Source organism: Triturus cristatus, chromosome 3_1, assembly GCF_964204655.1.
Source record: "Triturus cristatus chromosome 3_1, aTriCri1.1, whole genome shotgun sequence".
Lineage (NCBI taxonomy): Eukaryota > Metazoa > Chordata > Amphibia > Caudata > Salamandridae > Triturus > Triturus cristatus.
Genome location: NC_140583.1, coordinates 141,108,433 through 141,120,859, shown reverse-complemented (window position 1 = coordinate 141,120,859; position 12,427 = coordinate 141,108,433). Strand labels below are relative to the sequence as shown.

Sequence of the window (12,427 nt, the reverse complement as noted above, 5' to 3'; positions counted from 1 at the left end):
ATATATATATATGTTGATGCTAGTAATTCACAAGAAGCATAGTATAGGAGGGTGTGGGTGGAAACAAATGTTGTTTAAGCAGGGGCAATGACCGCCTAGAGCTGCTTCTCCACGTGTGAAGGAAAGCAGAAGTGGTAGTGGAATTTTAACAGCACCGAGATGGAAGTGGCTGGAGAGCAAGTGCAAAACTGGAAATATCAGCCAGGTAAGTCCATCTGCAATGTTCCCCATGTAGTCACCTTGGCACATGCTCGTGAATCCCGCGTCCAGAGCATTGAGCTCTGACCCTAGGAAATGACATACCTCATTGTGAAAGAGACAGAGGGATGATCATATCTATATTACATCTCTATCTCTTTTGGGATTTTCTGCAGTATGACAGTGTACAGTTCTTAACCTTTTTTCTGATATTGGAGTTCAGACTAAAAAAGCAAGTGATTTCAAGCTTCCAAGACATGAACAAGCCAAAAGTAAGCAAGTCAAGCACATTGGTTTAGATTCCAGCAAGTTGCAGCGCAAAGTATTCACCGATGTCGACCATTCAGTCTGAGTCCTACAAGGGTTCCAAAATTTAGATTGCTCATATTTCAAAAGCACATTTAAAATGTGCTGTGGGTGCAATGTGTGATTGATTTGTAGAGAAGGTGACATAAGTGAGCCCTCCGGTTGCACCAAGATGTAAGTGCCTGTATAACATGCATTTCACTTCCTTCCCAACGTCTCCTAAATAGAATTTTACCATCAGAAGGCAGACATCTGCCTCTGGCATCGGACAGAAATTTCTGTCCTATTGTGACCCAAACAGTCAAAGGGCTGTGATGCTTGTGGCCCTGGCGTGAGTTTAAGGACATTCCTTACACTTACAATGTTGGAAGTTGTATTGTAGATTATAATATTACAATTGCTTGCTCCAAATGGCAGCTATGATGTTAGCTGCCAGTTGGACTAACCTGCTCATGTGCTACACTCATGGAGGCGTTGTCACAGGATAATACTGTTTTTCAGGAATATCACTGGCAGAAGAATGAAGACACTGCTTTAGTTCTATATAGTTGATATAAGTACTCAGTGGTTAGTCATTCGTCTAAACTGTCCTAAAAAAAATGAGTGCAATCTTGGAAATAGTATTATTTTACATTTCATGATTGTATCAAATATATTTTTTGAACTGCCTCAAGCTTTAGTTTTGTTTTATATTCATATATTTTTTTTCTCAAATAGGTACAGATCAGAACTCTACATCCCTACCAAGTAAAATGGCCCAGCTTGCTGCGATTTGTAAACTGCACTTAGAGGAACAATCCAAGTAAGTTTATGCCTGTTTGTGTGTGTTGTACAACATGCATGCCTTCCCCTGTGGAGCACAAACTTGAAATGCTTGTACAAGTGCACAAGTGTTGGAAACCGGGCAACCGGGTTAGCAGTCACCAGGTTCCCAGCACCGTGGTAGCTTGGCTCGAGCGGTCGGGGGTCAGGCACCGTGTTAAGCGTACGTCACACCCTCACAATAACCATGCGTTCATCCGTTCCAAAAACGACACTACACCGTAAAAATTATGAAAGAAAGTAGTTTGTCTTTATCTTATTTTCTCTTAGTTGCAGGTTTCAAAACATACATACAATACCATAAGACTTTTCTTGAAAATAGCAGGTCAAATAAATAATACCACAGTGGGGTTTCAATAAATAGGATCAGGTCATAAATAAACACGGAATAAATATAGGTGCAATAAATACAGATGGCAAATAAATACAGTCAGGCAATAAATACAGTGCAGGAATACATTAGTGGAAGACAATAAATAAAGCACCCTCAATAAATAACACCATCAATGACAATTACAGTTCACAACCCTTTCACGAGGTAGTTTGGTTTTACTTCGCCCAAGTACAGCTTGTGGTCATTTGGATGACATGGGGGGTGTCCCACCTAGGTTGGTCAAGGCTGGGCCTGAACTGAGGTAGAATAGGGGTAACCTAAGGATCTGGCTCTCCCAAAATACACAACCCCTCACAGAGGTCACTGCACCAGTCTCAGTTCACCCCTGGCACTCCCAGGCTGGTTCTAACACCCCTCTAGCCCCTAGAATGGTCTTTTAGGGCTCCACGGGGCCTCAGACGCCCCCTCTACCACTTACTGCCCTTTTCACGATGATCGGCTCCGCTCGGCGCCGGGTCGACGTCGCTGGGCGGCTCCGGTTCGATGTCGCTGGGCGGCCTCGGTTCGGTGTCGCTGGGCGGCCTCGGCTCGATGTCGCTGGGCGGCTCCGGCTCGATGTCGCTGGGCGGCTCCGGCTCGATGTCGCTGGGCGGCTCCGGTTCGGTGTCGCTGGGCGGCTTCGGATCGATGTCGCTGGGCGGCCTCGGCTCTATGTCGCTGGGCTGCTCCGGCCCGATGTCGCCTTCCGGCGTCGCAGGGTCACGGTCTCCCCGCTTCCGGGTGTCTCCGGAGTGCGACCTCCACTCCCGACCTCCGGCGCGCTTCACCTCAGATTCCGGCGTCTCCGTAGTGCGATCTCCACTCCCGACCTCCGGCGCGCTTCACCTCGATCTCCGGCGACTCCGGAGTGCAATCTCCACTCCCGACCTCCGGCGCGCTTCACCTCGACCTCAGGTGACTCCTTACTCGACCTCCGGTTCCTCTCCACGACCTCCGTCGGCGCCCTCTATCGACCTCTGACGGCTCCGGGTACGACGTCTGCTTTCTGTCAGCGCCGCTTCTCCTCCTCAGGCCTCAGGTCTCCAGGCTTCTCGACGTCAGGGCTCCAGGAGGACACCGCTAAACAGGTCAGGAGCTTGCTGGTCTTCTTCTTTAAGGCCTCTTCACAATATTTAGGTCCTTAAGATGGTTTTTCTGGTCTTGGTCCCACACAGGGCTCTAGGCTGGGCTTGGTCAGTAGGGACTAGCATCAAGGGTGGGTTTCTGGACCCCACTCCAAGCACTGGTTTCCACCCCTGCTGCCTTACTCCGACCTCCTTCTGAACTGGTCCTCTCTCCTCTCTAGTCAGATGCCAACTGCCACTCTGAGATGGCCTCTCAACATTCTAAACTGCCTCCCTCTGTCCCAGGGTTCTAGAATGTTGCAGAAGGTTCTAGAAACCTCTAGTGTGTTCTGGTGATGTCACAGGTGACAATGGGTGGCCACCATTTTGTGTCTCAGGCCCTCAGACAGAAGTTCCAGGGGTAGGGAAAATGGCTCCCTGACCCTGCATCAACACTAAAAAGTCTGGTGGTTCCCAAAAAGGAAAAATTATAACAGGGTTTGAGGCAAAAGTGGGACAAAATAAATAATGATGAGGAGGGACCACCCAAAGGGCTGACAGGTCTAACACGCGTCCCCCCCCAGCTGAAAGTGGGGAGAGCTACCCAACCCCTTGGGAGTTCTCATCACTAAGGCGGAAATACCTTGAGAGACCGTCTGCATTGGCGTGGTCCACTCCAGGCCGATGTTCCACCTGAAAGTCCATTCCCTGTAGGGAGATAGACCACCTTAGCAACTTGGGATTCTCCCCCTTCATCTGCATCAGCCAACGAAGGGGTCTGTGGTCGGTCTGAACTAGGAAGTGCGAGCCAAACGGGTATGGCCGCAACTTCTTCAGAGCCCATACCACGGCAAAGGCTTCACGCTCTATTGCACTCCACTTCTGTTCCCTGGGAAGTAGTCTCCGGGATAGGAAGACCACGGGTTGATCCAGACCCTCTTCATTGAGTTGCGATAACACTGCCCCAATGCCATGTTCCGATGCATCCGTCTGGACAATGAACTCCTTGGAAAAGTCTGGGGCCCTTAAGACCGGGGCCTCGCACATGGCTTGCTTCAGTTTCACAAAGGCCTGCTGGCAAGCCTCCGTCCAGACTACCCGTCGAGGTTGTTTCTTGGACGTAAGCTCCGTGAGGGGGGCCACAATGGTCCCATACCCCTTCACGAAGCGGCGGTAATATCCGGTGAGGCCCAGAAAAGCTCGGACCTCAGTCTGAGTCTTGGGGGGTTCCCAGGCCATGATTGCCTCGATTTTTGCCTGGAGGGGTTGCACCGCTCCCCTACCCACCAAGTGTCCAAGGTACACTACCGACCCCTGCCCGATCTGGCATTTACTGGCCTTGATCGTTAAACCAGCGTGTTTCAGGGCCTGGAGAACAGCTTGCAGGTGACGCAAGTGATCCTCCCAGCTGTTACTGAAGACGGCAATGTCGTCCAGATAAGCAGCAGAGAAACTCTCCATTCCGGCGAGGATCTGGTTCACCAGACGCTGAAACGTGGCAGGTGCGTTCTTGAGCCCAAAGGGCATCACGCAGAACTGGTAGTGGCCCTTGGGCGTGGAGAAGGCTGACCTTTCCTTAGCTCCATCAGTCAGAGAGATCTGCCAGTACCCGGAAGTAAGGTCAAAGGTACTCAAATATTGGGCAGCTCCCAGCCGGTCAATCAAGTCATCCGCCCTTGGGATCGGATGAGCATCAGTCTTGGTTACTGAGTTCAGTCCCCGGTAGTCCACACAGAACCTCAATTCCGGTTGGGCACCCGGTGGTACAGCTTTTGGTACTAGTACCACCGGACTGGACCAGGGGCTGCTGGAAGGTTCAATCACTCCTAGCTCCAGCATCTTAGTGACTTCACTGTGAATGCTGGCCTTCACCTTGTCTGTCATCCGGTAGATCTTTGACTTCACAGGTGGGCTGTCTCCTGTGTCCACGTCATGGATGCACAGGTGAGTCCTACCCGGAACAAGGGAGAACAACGAAGAGTACTGCCCCAGGACCTGGCGGCAGTCCTCCTGCTGTTCAGGAGTTAGGGATGGGGAGAGAATCACTCCCTCCACCGACCCATCCTTTTCTTGAGACGCAAATAAGTCGGGGAGAGGCTCGCTTTCCACCTCCTCTGCTCCGTCAGTCACCATTAACAATATGACTTCGGGCCTCTCATGGTGGGGTTTGAGGCGGTTGGCATGCAGCACCCGTAGGGGCTGACGAGGGGTCTTCAGATCCACCAAGTAGGTAGCCTTACCCTTCTTCTCCAACACCTCAAAGGGTCCTGACCAGCGATCCTGGAGGGCGCTAAGCTCTCCTGGTTCGATCACCCACACCTTCTGGCCAGGCTCCAACTCCACCGGGTGAGCATTGTGGTCATACCACGCCTTCATCACTGCTTGGCTGGCTTCCAAGTTGTCAGAAGCTTGCTTCCACAACTTAGCCATTTGGCTCCGGAAGGCCAGCATGTAGCTCACCACGTCCTGGGGAAGCTTTCTGGGAGTTCTTTCCCATCCATCTCTCACCAGGCTGAGAGGTCCACGCACAGGGTGCCCATACAAAAGCTCGAAGGGGCTGAAGCCCACTCCCTTCTGTGGCACTTCCCTGTAAGAAAACAATAGACAGGGTAGGAGGACGTCCCATTTCCTCCGCAGGCTTTCAGGCAGACTTCTGATCATGCCTTTCAAGGTTTTATTGAACCTCTCCACCAGACCATTGGTCTGGGGGTGGTAAGGAGTGGTGAACCGGTAGGTCACTCCACACTCCTTCCACATCGCCCGCAGGTATGCTGACATGAAGTTGGTCCCCCTGTCGGACACAACTTCCTTGGGAAAACCCACTCGGGTAAAGATTCCCATCAGGGCCCTAGCCACAACAGGTGCCGTAATGGTCCTCAGAGGTATAGCCTCTGGGTACCGTGTGGCATGATCCACCAGAACCAGGATAAACCTGTGACCAGCTGTAGTAGGCGGATCTAACGGACCCACAATGTCGATGCCCACCCTTTCAAAGGGGGTGCTAACGACAGGAAGTGGTTCCAGGGGAGCTTTCAGCTTCACCCCTGTTTTCCCACTGGCTTGACAAGACACGCACGTCCAGCAGTAGGTGTCGGACGACACTTTCATCTGAGGCCAATAAAAGTGTGGGACAAGCCGGGCAAAGGTCTTGTCTTGCCCCAGGTGTCCTGCCAAGGGGATCTCATGAGCCAATTCCAGAAGGAAGGCTCGGTAACGTTGAGGGACAACCAAGGCCCGTGACGATCCGTGCATGGGTGCCTTGGGTTCACTGTAGAGGAGGCCATCCTCCCAGTAAATATTATAGTTCCCCTCAACGTTCCCTGCTGCCTGGGCTTCGGCCTGTCGCCTCAGTCCCTCAAGGGTAGGACACTCCTTCTGGCCCTTGCAGAATTCCTCCCTGGTCGGCCCTCCCTCCACGCGCCACTCGGCCGGGATGGGTAGGTCCTCCAGTTCAGTAACATCCCCCTCCGCGGACTCCTGGTCCACCACCTCCGGTGGCCTATCCGTCACACGGGGCGCGGATGCCGAGGCAGGCTCCCCCTGCCCTCGGTTCTTCCCTTGGTCGGCAGCCGGCGGTGCCTTTGTTCCAGGCTCCCGCCTAAACGAACTCCCCCTCCGGGTAGTCGCAGACCTGGTGCTGACACAGGCCCAGTCAGGTGTACCCAGCATCTCAGCATGAGTCCGGTATTCCACCTCCTTCCAAGCATTATGCTCCATGTCATTCCCCAGCAGACAATCGACTGGCACGGCAGGGCTTACGGCATCTTGAAGTGACCCTGCAACCCCTTCCCATTCAAATGGAACCTCGGCCACCGGATAGTGGCCCATTCTGCCGTCAGCCATCGCGGCAGGGTGGAGTACATGGGGAATCACCTGCTCTGGAGACACCAGTTGGCTACGTACCATAGTCATACTGGCTCCTGTGTCCCTCAGAGCCTCCCCTCTTTGGCCATTGATGGTGACCCATTGCCCATACTTTGTGGTATTTGCGGGCACCTGGATCTTAGGAACCATCTCCCGTTCTCCCAGGGACACTAAAGTGACACCCGCCCACTCCCTTCCCTTATCTAAAGGCATCTCCTCCCCAAGCACTACACTAGCTACTCCGGGGGCCTTTCCTCCAATGGGAGGGGGTGGTCTTTTCGGGCACTTCACATCTCCCTTATAGTGTCCGACACCACCGCACTCGTAGCAATGGACAACCCTTGGCTGCTGACTCTGGCCAGGATTAGGGTTTCTGGGTGGGTTAGACCTAGGGGTGAATCCTGTTCCCTTCCCTTGGAAACTATTTTGGGGGCCTTTAGAGAACTCCGTTTTCTTTTCCCCTCCCTCTTTCTTCTGGGGGGCGCCCTGTCCGGTCTTTTGAGAGTCCCCTCCAGTCCCCCTTGTGGACACCCGGGTACTAGCCCAAATGTCCGCCTCCTCAGCAAGCTTCCGGGGATTGGTCAGCTTGCTATCCTCCAGGTGTTGACGCAGTTCAGGGAAACATTTTTCAGGCAGGTGTTCCTTCAACATCAAATCAAACAACCCCTCGTAGTCCCTCACCTCACTGCCTTGTATCCAACCCTCTAATGCCTTCTTTGCATAGTCCAGGAAATCCACCCAATTCTGTGTGCCCAGTTTGTGGCTACCCCGGAACTTCTGTCTGTACTTCTCGGGTGTTAGTCCAAACTTTCTTACGAGCGCCACTTTCATGGTGGGGTAGTGGGTCTGCTCATCCTGCTCCAGGGCCAATAATGTATCCCTGCCAGCTGGAGGCATGTATTTATACAACCCCCCTCCCCAATATTTCTCTGGAACCCCATGGGCTCTTAAAGAGACCTCATAGGCCGCTAGCCACTTGGCGATATCATCCCCTGCACTATAGCTAGCTACTATGTCTTTTGGCAGATAGGGTTTGGGTTCCCTGGTGATTTCTTTGTCTTTGCTGCCACCATTAGGAACAGTTTGTGCCCCGACTCGTAGGATCTGGAGATCTATCTCCTTGAGCCTCAACTCGTGAGCCATCCTCCGTTCCTCCTTCTCTTTCTCCAGCTCCGCCAACTTCCATGTGAGCTGTCTTTTCTCCCTCCGGTCAGTTAATTCTACTTCTGATAAGCCGCCACTAGAGACACTGCTGCCCTTCCTTGAAAGTGTTCTGGGCCCCTCTACTAGGTTCCCCACCTCAGGTTGGTACAAACCAGCCCCCTCGCGGTCAGTCTCTCCATCCCTGTCCTCCTTTTCAGCCTTACTTTCTCGTCGTGCCTCCCCCCAAGCCCTCAAGCTGGTTTGGAGCTCACCCTTCTTTGCACCTTGGGGACAAAACAGCCCCTCTCGCTCACAAAACTCTCTGAGTTGGGCCACAGTGTAGGTTTCCACATCCTCCAACACAAACTCCATTTTGCCCACTCAGGATAGAAGACAGTTGCTTACAGAAGCTATGCAGGGGTGTACCTTTTGTAATACCTCCTCCCACCACCAGAAGTAAATTTGGAAAAACAAAACTCAAAATTAGGAAGTCCGCTTGGAGAAAACTCCCGGTGTAGGCCTATGGACTACCCACAGTTATTGTCGAGTGGACGCAAGCACAGCTCTATCCCACCGCTGAACACCAATTTTATGTTGGAAACCGGGTTAGCAGTCACCAGGTTCCCAGCACCGTGGTAGCTTGGCTCGAGCGGTCGGGGGTCAGGCACCGTGTTAAGCGTACGTCACACCCTCACAATAACCATGCGTTCATCCGTTCCAAAAACTACACTACACCGTAAAAATTATGAAAGAAAGTAGTTTGTCTTTATCTTATTTTCTCTTAGTTGCAGGTTTCAAAACATACATACAATACCATAAGACTTTTCTTGAAAATAGCAGGTCAAATAAATAATACCACAGTGGGGTTTCAATAAATAGGATCAGGTCATAAATAAACACGGAATAAATATAGGGCGGCTTCGAATCGGTGTCGCTGGGCGGCTTCGGATCGGTGTCGCTGGGCGGCTTCGGATCGGTGTCGCTGGGCGGCTTCGGATCGGTGTCGCTGGGCGGCTTCGGATCGATGTCGCTGGGCGGCCTCGGCTCGATGTCGCTGGGCGGCCTCGGCTCGATGTCGCTGGGCTGCTCCGGCCCGATGTCGCCTTCCGGCGTCGCAGGGTCACGGTCTCCCCGCTTCCGGGTGTCTCCGGAGTGCGACCTCCACTCCCGACCTCCGGCGCGCTTCACCTCAGATTCCGGCGTCTCCGTAGTGCGATCTCCACTCCCGACCTCCGGCGCGCTTCACCTTGATCTCCGGCGACTCCGGAGTGCGATCTCCACTCCCGACCTCCGGCGCGCTTCACCTCGACCTCAGGTGACTCCTTACTCGACCTCCGGTTCCTCTCCACGACCTCCGTCGGCGCCCTCTATCGACCTCTGACGGCTCCGGGTACGACGTCTGCTTTCTGTCAGCGCCGCTTCTCCTCCTCAGGTCTCCAGGCTTCTCGACGTCAGGGCTCCAGGAGGACACCGCTAAACAGGTCAGGAGCTTGCTGGTCTTCTTCTTTAAGGCCTCTTCACAATATTTAGGTCCTTAAGATGGTTTTTCTGGTCTTGGTCCCACACAGGGCTCTAGGCTGGGCTTGGTCAGTAGGGACTAGCATCAAGGGTGGGTTTCTGGACCCCACTCCAAGCACTGGTTTCCACCCCTGCTGCCTTACTCCGACCTCCTTCTGAACTGGTCCTCTCTCCTCTCTAGTCAGATGCCAACTGCCACTCTGAGATGGCCTCTCAACATTCTAAACTGCCTCCCTCTGTCCCAGGGTTCTAGAATGTTGCAGAAGGTTCTAGAAACCTCTAGTGTGTTCTGGTGATGTCACAGGTGACAATGGGTGGCCACCATTTTGTGTCTCAGGCCCTCAGACAGAAGTTCCAGGGGTAGGGAAAATGGCTCCCTGACCCTGCATCAACACTAAAAAGTCTGGTGGTTCCCAAAAACGAAAAATTATAACAGGGTTTGAGGCAAAAGTGGGACAAAATAAATAATGATGAGGAGGGACCACCCAAAGGGCTGACAGGTCTAACAACAAGCGCTTGTATTAATGCACATGCTTCACTCACAGATAGTAGGCAGCCTTGAAGGTTTGCTGGTTTTTACGCTTCCCAGTGAGAGCGTTTATTTGAACACGATGCGATCAAAAGTCGAGTTGATTTGAAAAGAGAAAATGTCAGTCTCGTTTTCACTTTGTGCCCCTGGTGTCTGAAAATTAATTTTTCTGGCCATTTGGACTATCTTAACAAGAATAATCCAAAAAATAGCGGAACTGCCTGTTGTTGTTTAAGCGCCCCGTATCCCATGAATGGTACGGCATTGGATCAAGTAGTGACCCACGTGTCTTTTTTTTCTCTCTATAACCTTGTGGTTTTGGTTATTCCTTCCTCATATTTCCTTTTTATTTTGTATACCATGTTCCATCTATTGCTAAGATTAACAAGATATTACTTTATAACTGTTTTGCTGCTGTTGGAATTTTTGAAAATATTGCTATGTTCCTTCTCCAGTGATCTCCCAAGGAACTTACGGCAAAGTAGAGAAAAGAGAGAATTTTGTTCTGGAGCTTTATGAGGTCTCACACACAGTCAAAGGAGAAAAGGGTTCAAATAGGGAAGTTCTGTGCAAGGTAACCTAACCAAGGCTCATATGGAACACCCACTCATCAGGCAATGCACCACGCCATTCAGAACAAGCATTTTCAATGCAATAGGTCTCGCGTTATTAAAGTTTGAGCTGTTGGCATTGCTAATAATAATGCAACACCAATATCAGCTCAAAGATTCAGTAGTGTGAGACCTATTGCATTGCAACATTCACGAATGTTGCCCTGGTGCTGGAGAAGTCTTATGCTTTATTAGGACTCCCCCAAGAGATAAAGACCGACAACAGACTTGACCATTTCAAGGGGCTGGCTTCAGGGACCTGCTCACATCCCCCGGCATAAGACATCACCACAGCACCCCACAGTGGCCCCGGGCCAATGGCGAATCCGAACGCTCTATGCGTACACTGAACAAAGCACTACAGATCACAGTGGCAGAGGGGGCCTGCACCAATTCCTGGAAGAATACTGAGGAACGCTACACTGCACCTCACAATGGTCCCCCTGGTCTTTAATGCTAAACAGACATCAGTGGGACACCATCCCTGTGTCCAGCCAGTGTACACCGATGCGGTATGAACCAGCAGTTACCCAGGCCGGGTGCACCCAGACCAATGAACGCATCAGCCTGAAACGGCGCGCCAAGTCTTGGCAGCTCCTACCTGAGGATCTTGTGTTGATACGAGATCGACGGCCTGGATGGAAATTTCAGACACCCTTCCAACCAGGCACTTGGACAGTCTCATACGTGAATGGTACCATGGTCACTGCCAACCAGGGGCAAGAAGTGGTCACAAGGAATCTATCGTGGTTACGGAGAGTAGACCGCCCCAGCCAAGAAACCATCCTGTCCGGAGACGAAGAAGCCGACTGGGGTGGCCTGAGCCCTCAGCCTGACTGAGGTCGTCGCCAGAGGTGAGAAGGTATAAACATCAACCCCCAACAATCAGTCTAATGATGGGATCAGAAGCAGCCATTCCCACCCTCAGCGCTACCACCTGAGGCCAAATCCACCACCATGCCAAAGACTGAGAGACTTTGCTTGCCAAGCATTCAGACGCAGGTCAACGCCAAATTGGGGAGGGATGTAAAGACCTTAGCACGGCTCCTGTTGTGCTGGGATGACCCGGAAACTGCACCATGTAACACCTTCTGGCCAGGCGTGGCCAGAGGTTTTAAACTAAAGGGGCGAAGACAGCTCTGGGTCTTTTGCCCATATCAACATTACAGCGTGCATGTGTCTGTTGAGCAACTACAGCGTATGCCAGATCTGCCTTGAAGCCTTCGGCCAATTAAACAACACCTCACACTGAACATGAGGTCTGCTGTCTATGGGTAGCTTGGTCGGTTGATGGCGTGTGGAGAGGTGGTCTACCGTTTTTTTGTTTTTTTTGGCAGTTTTATATAGCACAAACTCGACCCAAAGGTATTGGATTGCTTTACATGAGCACCAGTTACATTACAGAAGAACTCATTCATTTTTGGTAGGCATGGGGAGATTACGTGACTTGCTCAGAATCACAGGCTGTTGAGCCAACTCTGAAGCTGGAACGTGGTTCCCAGCTCCAAGGTGGGTAGCTCTGGCCATTACGCCACATCCTCTCCCCATTGACCGTTGATGGGGATACATGTATTTAAGATGATGCCATCTTTCACAAGCACTTCTTTAAACCTCAAATACATGTATTTAACAAGTTGTGCTAGGTAGTTGTGGTATGCAGGTAATGGAACACATGGTTGACAGATGGAGAATGGATATTATTGGGCAAGTGAAGTGCGGTCTGTGGGTGATAAGATCCATGTGGCTGGTGGAAGGGAGGGGAGTTGGTGTGGTTGTCAGGTAGTTAGTACATGTCGTTGGGCATGTAGATTGTGCAGAAGAGTGTGGTTGGATGGGGGTCGGGATTTATACATTCAGCAGGCATTGAGGGTACATGGAACAACAAGCTTTTCACATGAGAATCTGGAACCATTTAGCTAGGAAGTAAGTGCCAGTTGTATCAACATTAGAAATTGCTATTTTGAAATTGCAATTCCTAATGAGTCACAAATCGATCTAC

At 51.6% G+C, this 12,427-nt stretch overlaps 1 protein-coding gene across 5 annotated transcripts in view; it reads left to right on the top strand.

Annotated features, from left to right (window-relative positions):
• Positions 1–12,427, top strand: part of E2F8 (E2F transcription factor 8) — a 134,593-nt gene that overhangs the window by 93,533 nt on the left and 28,633 nt on the right. For all 5 annotated transcript variants that reach the window (XM_085643586.1, XM_085643585.1, XM_085643589.1 and 2 more), the window contains exon 9: positions 1,222–1,306. In XM_085643586.1, coding sequence (XP_085499712.1) covers positions 1,222–1,306 — 85 coding nt within the window. The remainder of the gene's footprint in view (positions 1–1,221; positions 1,307–12,427) is intronic.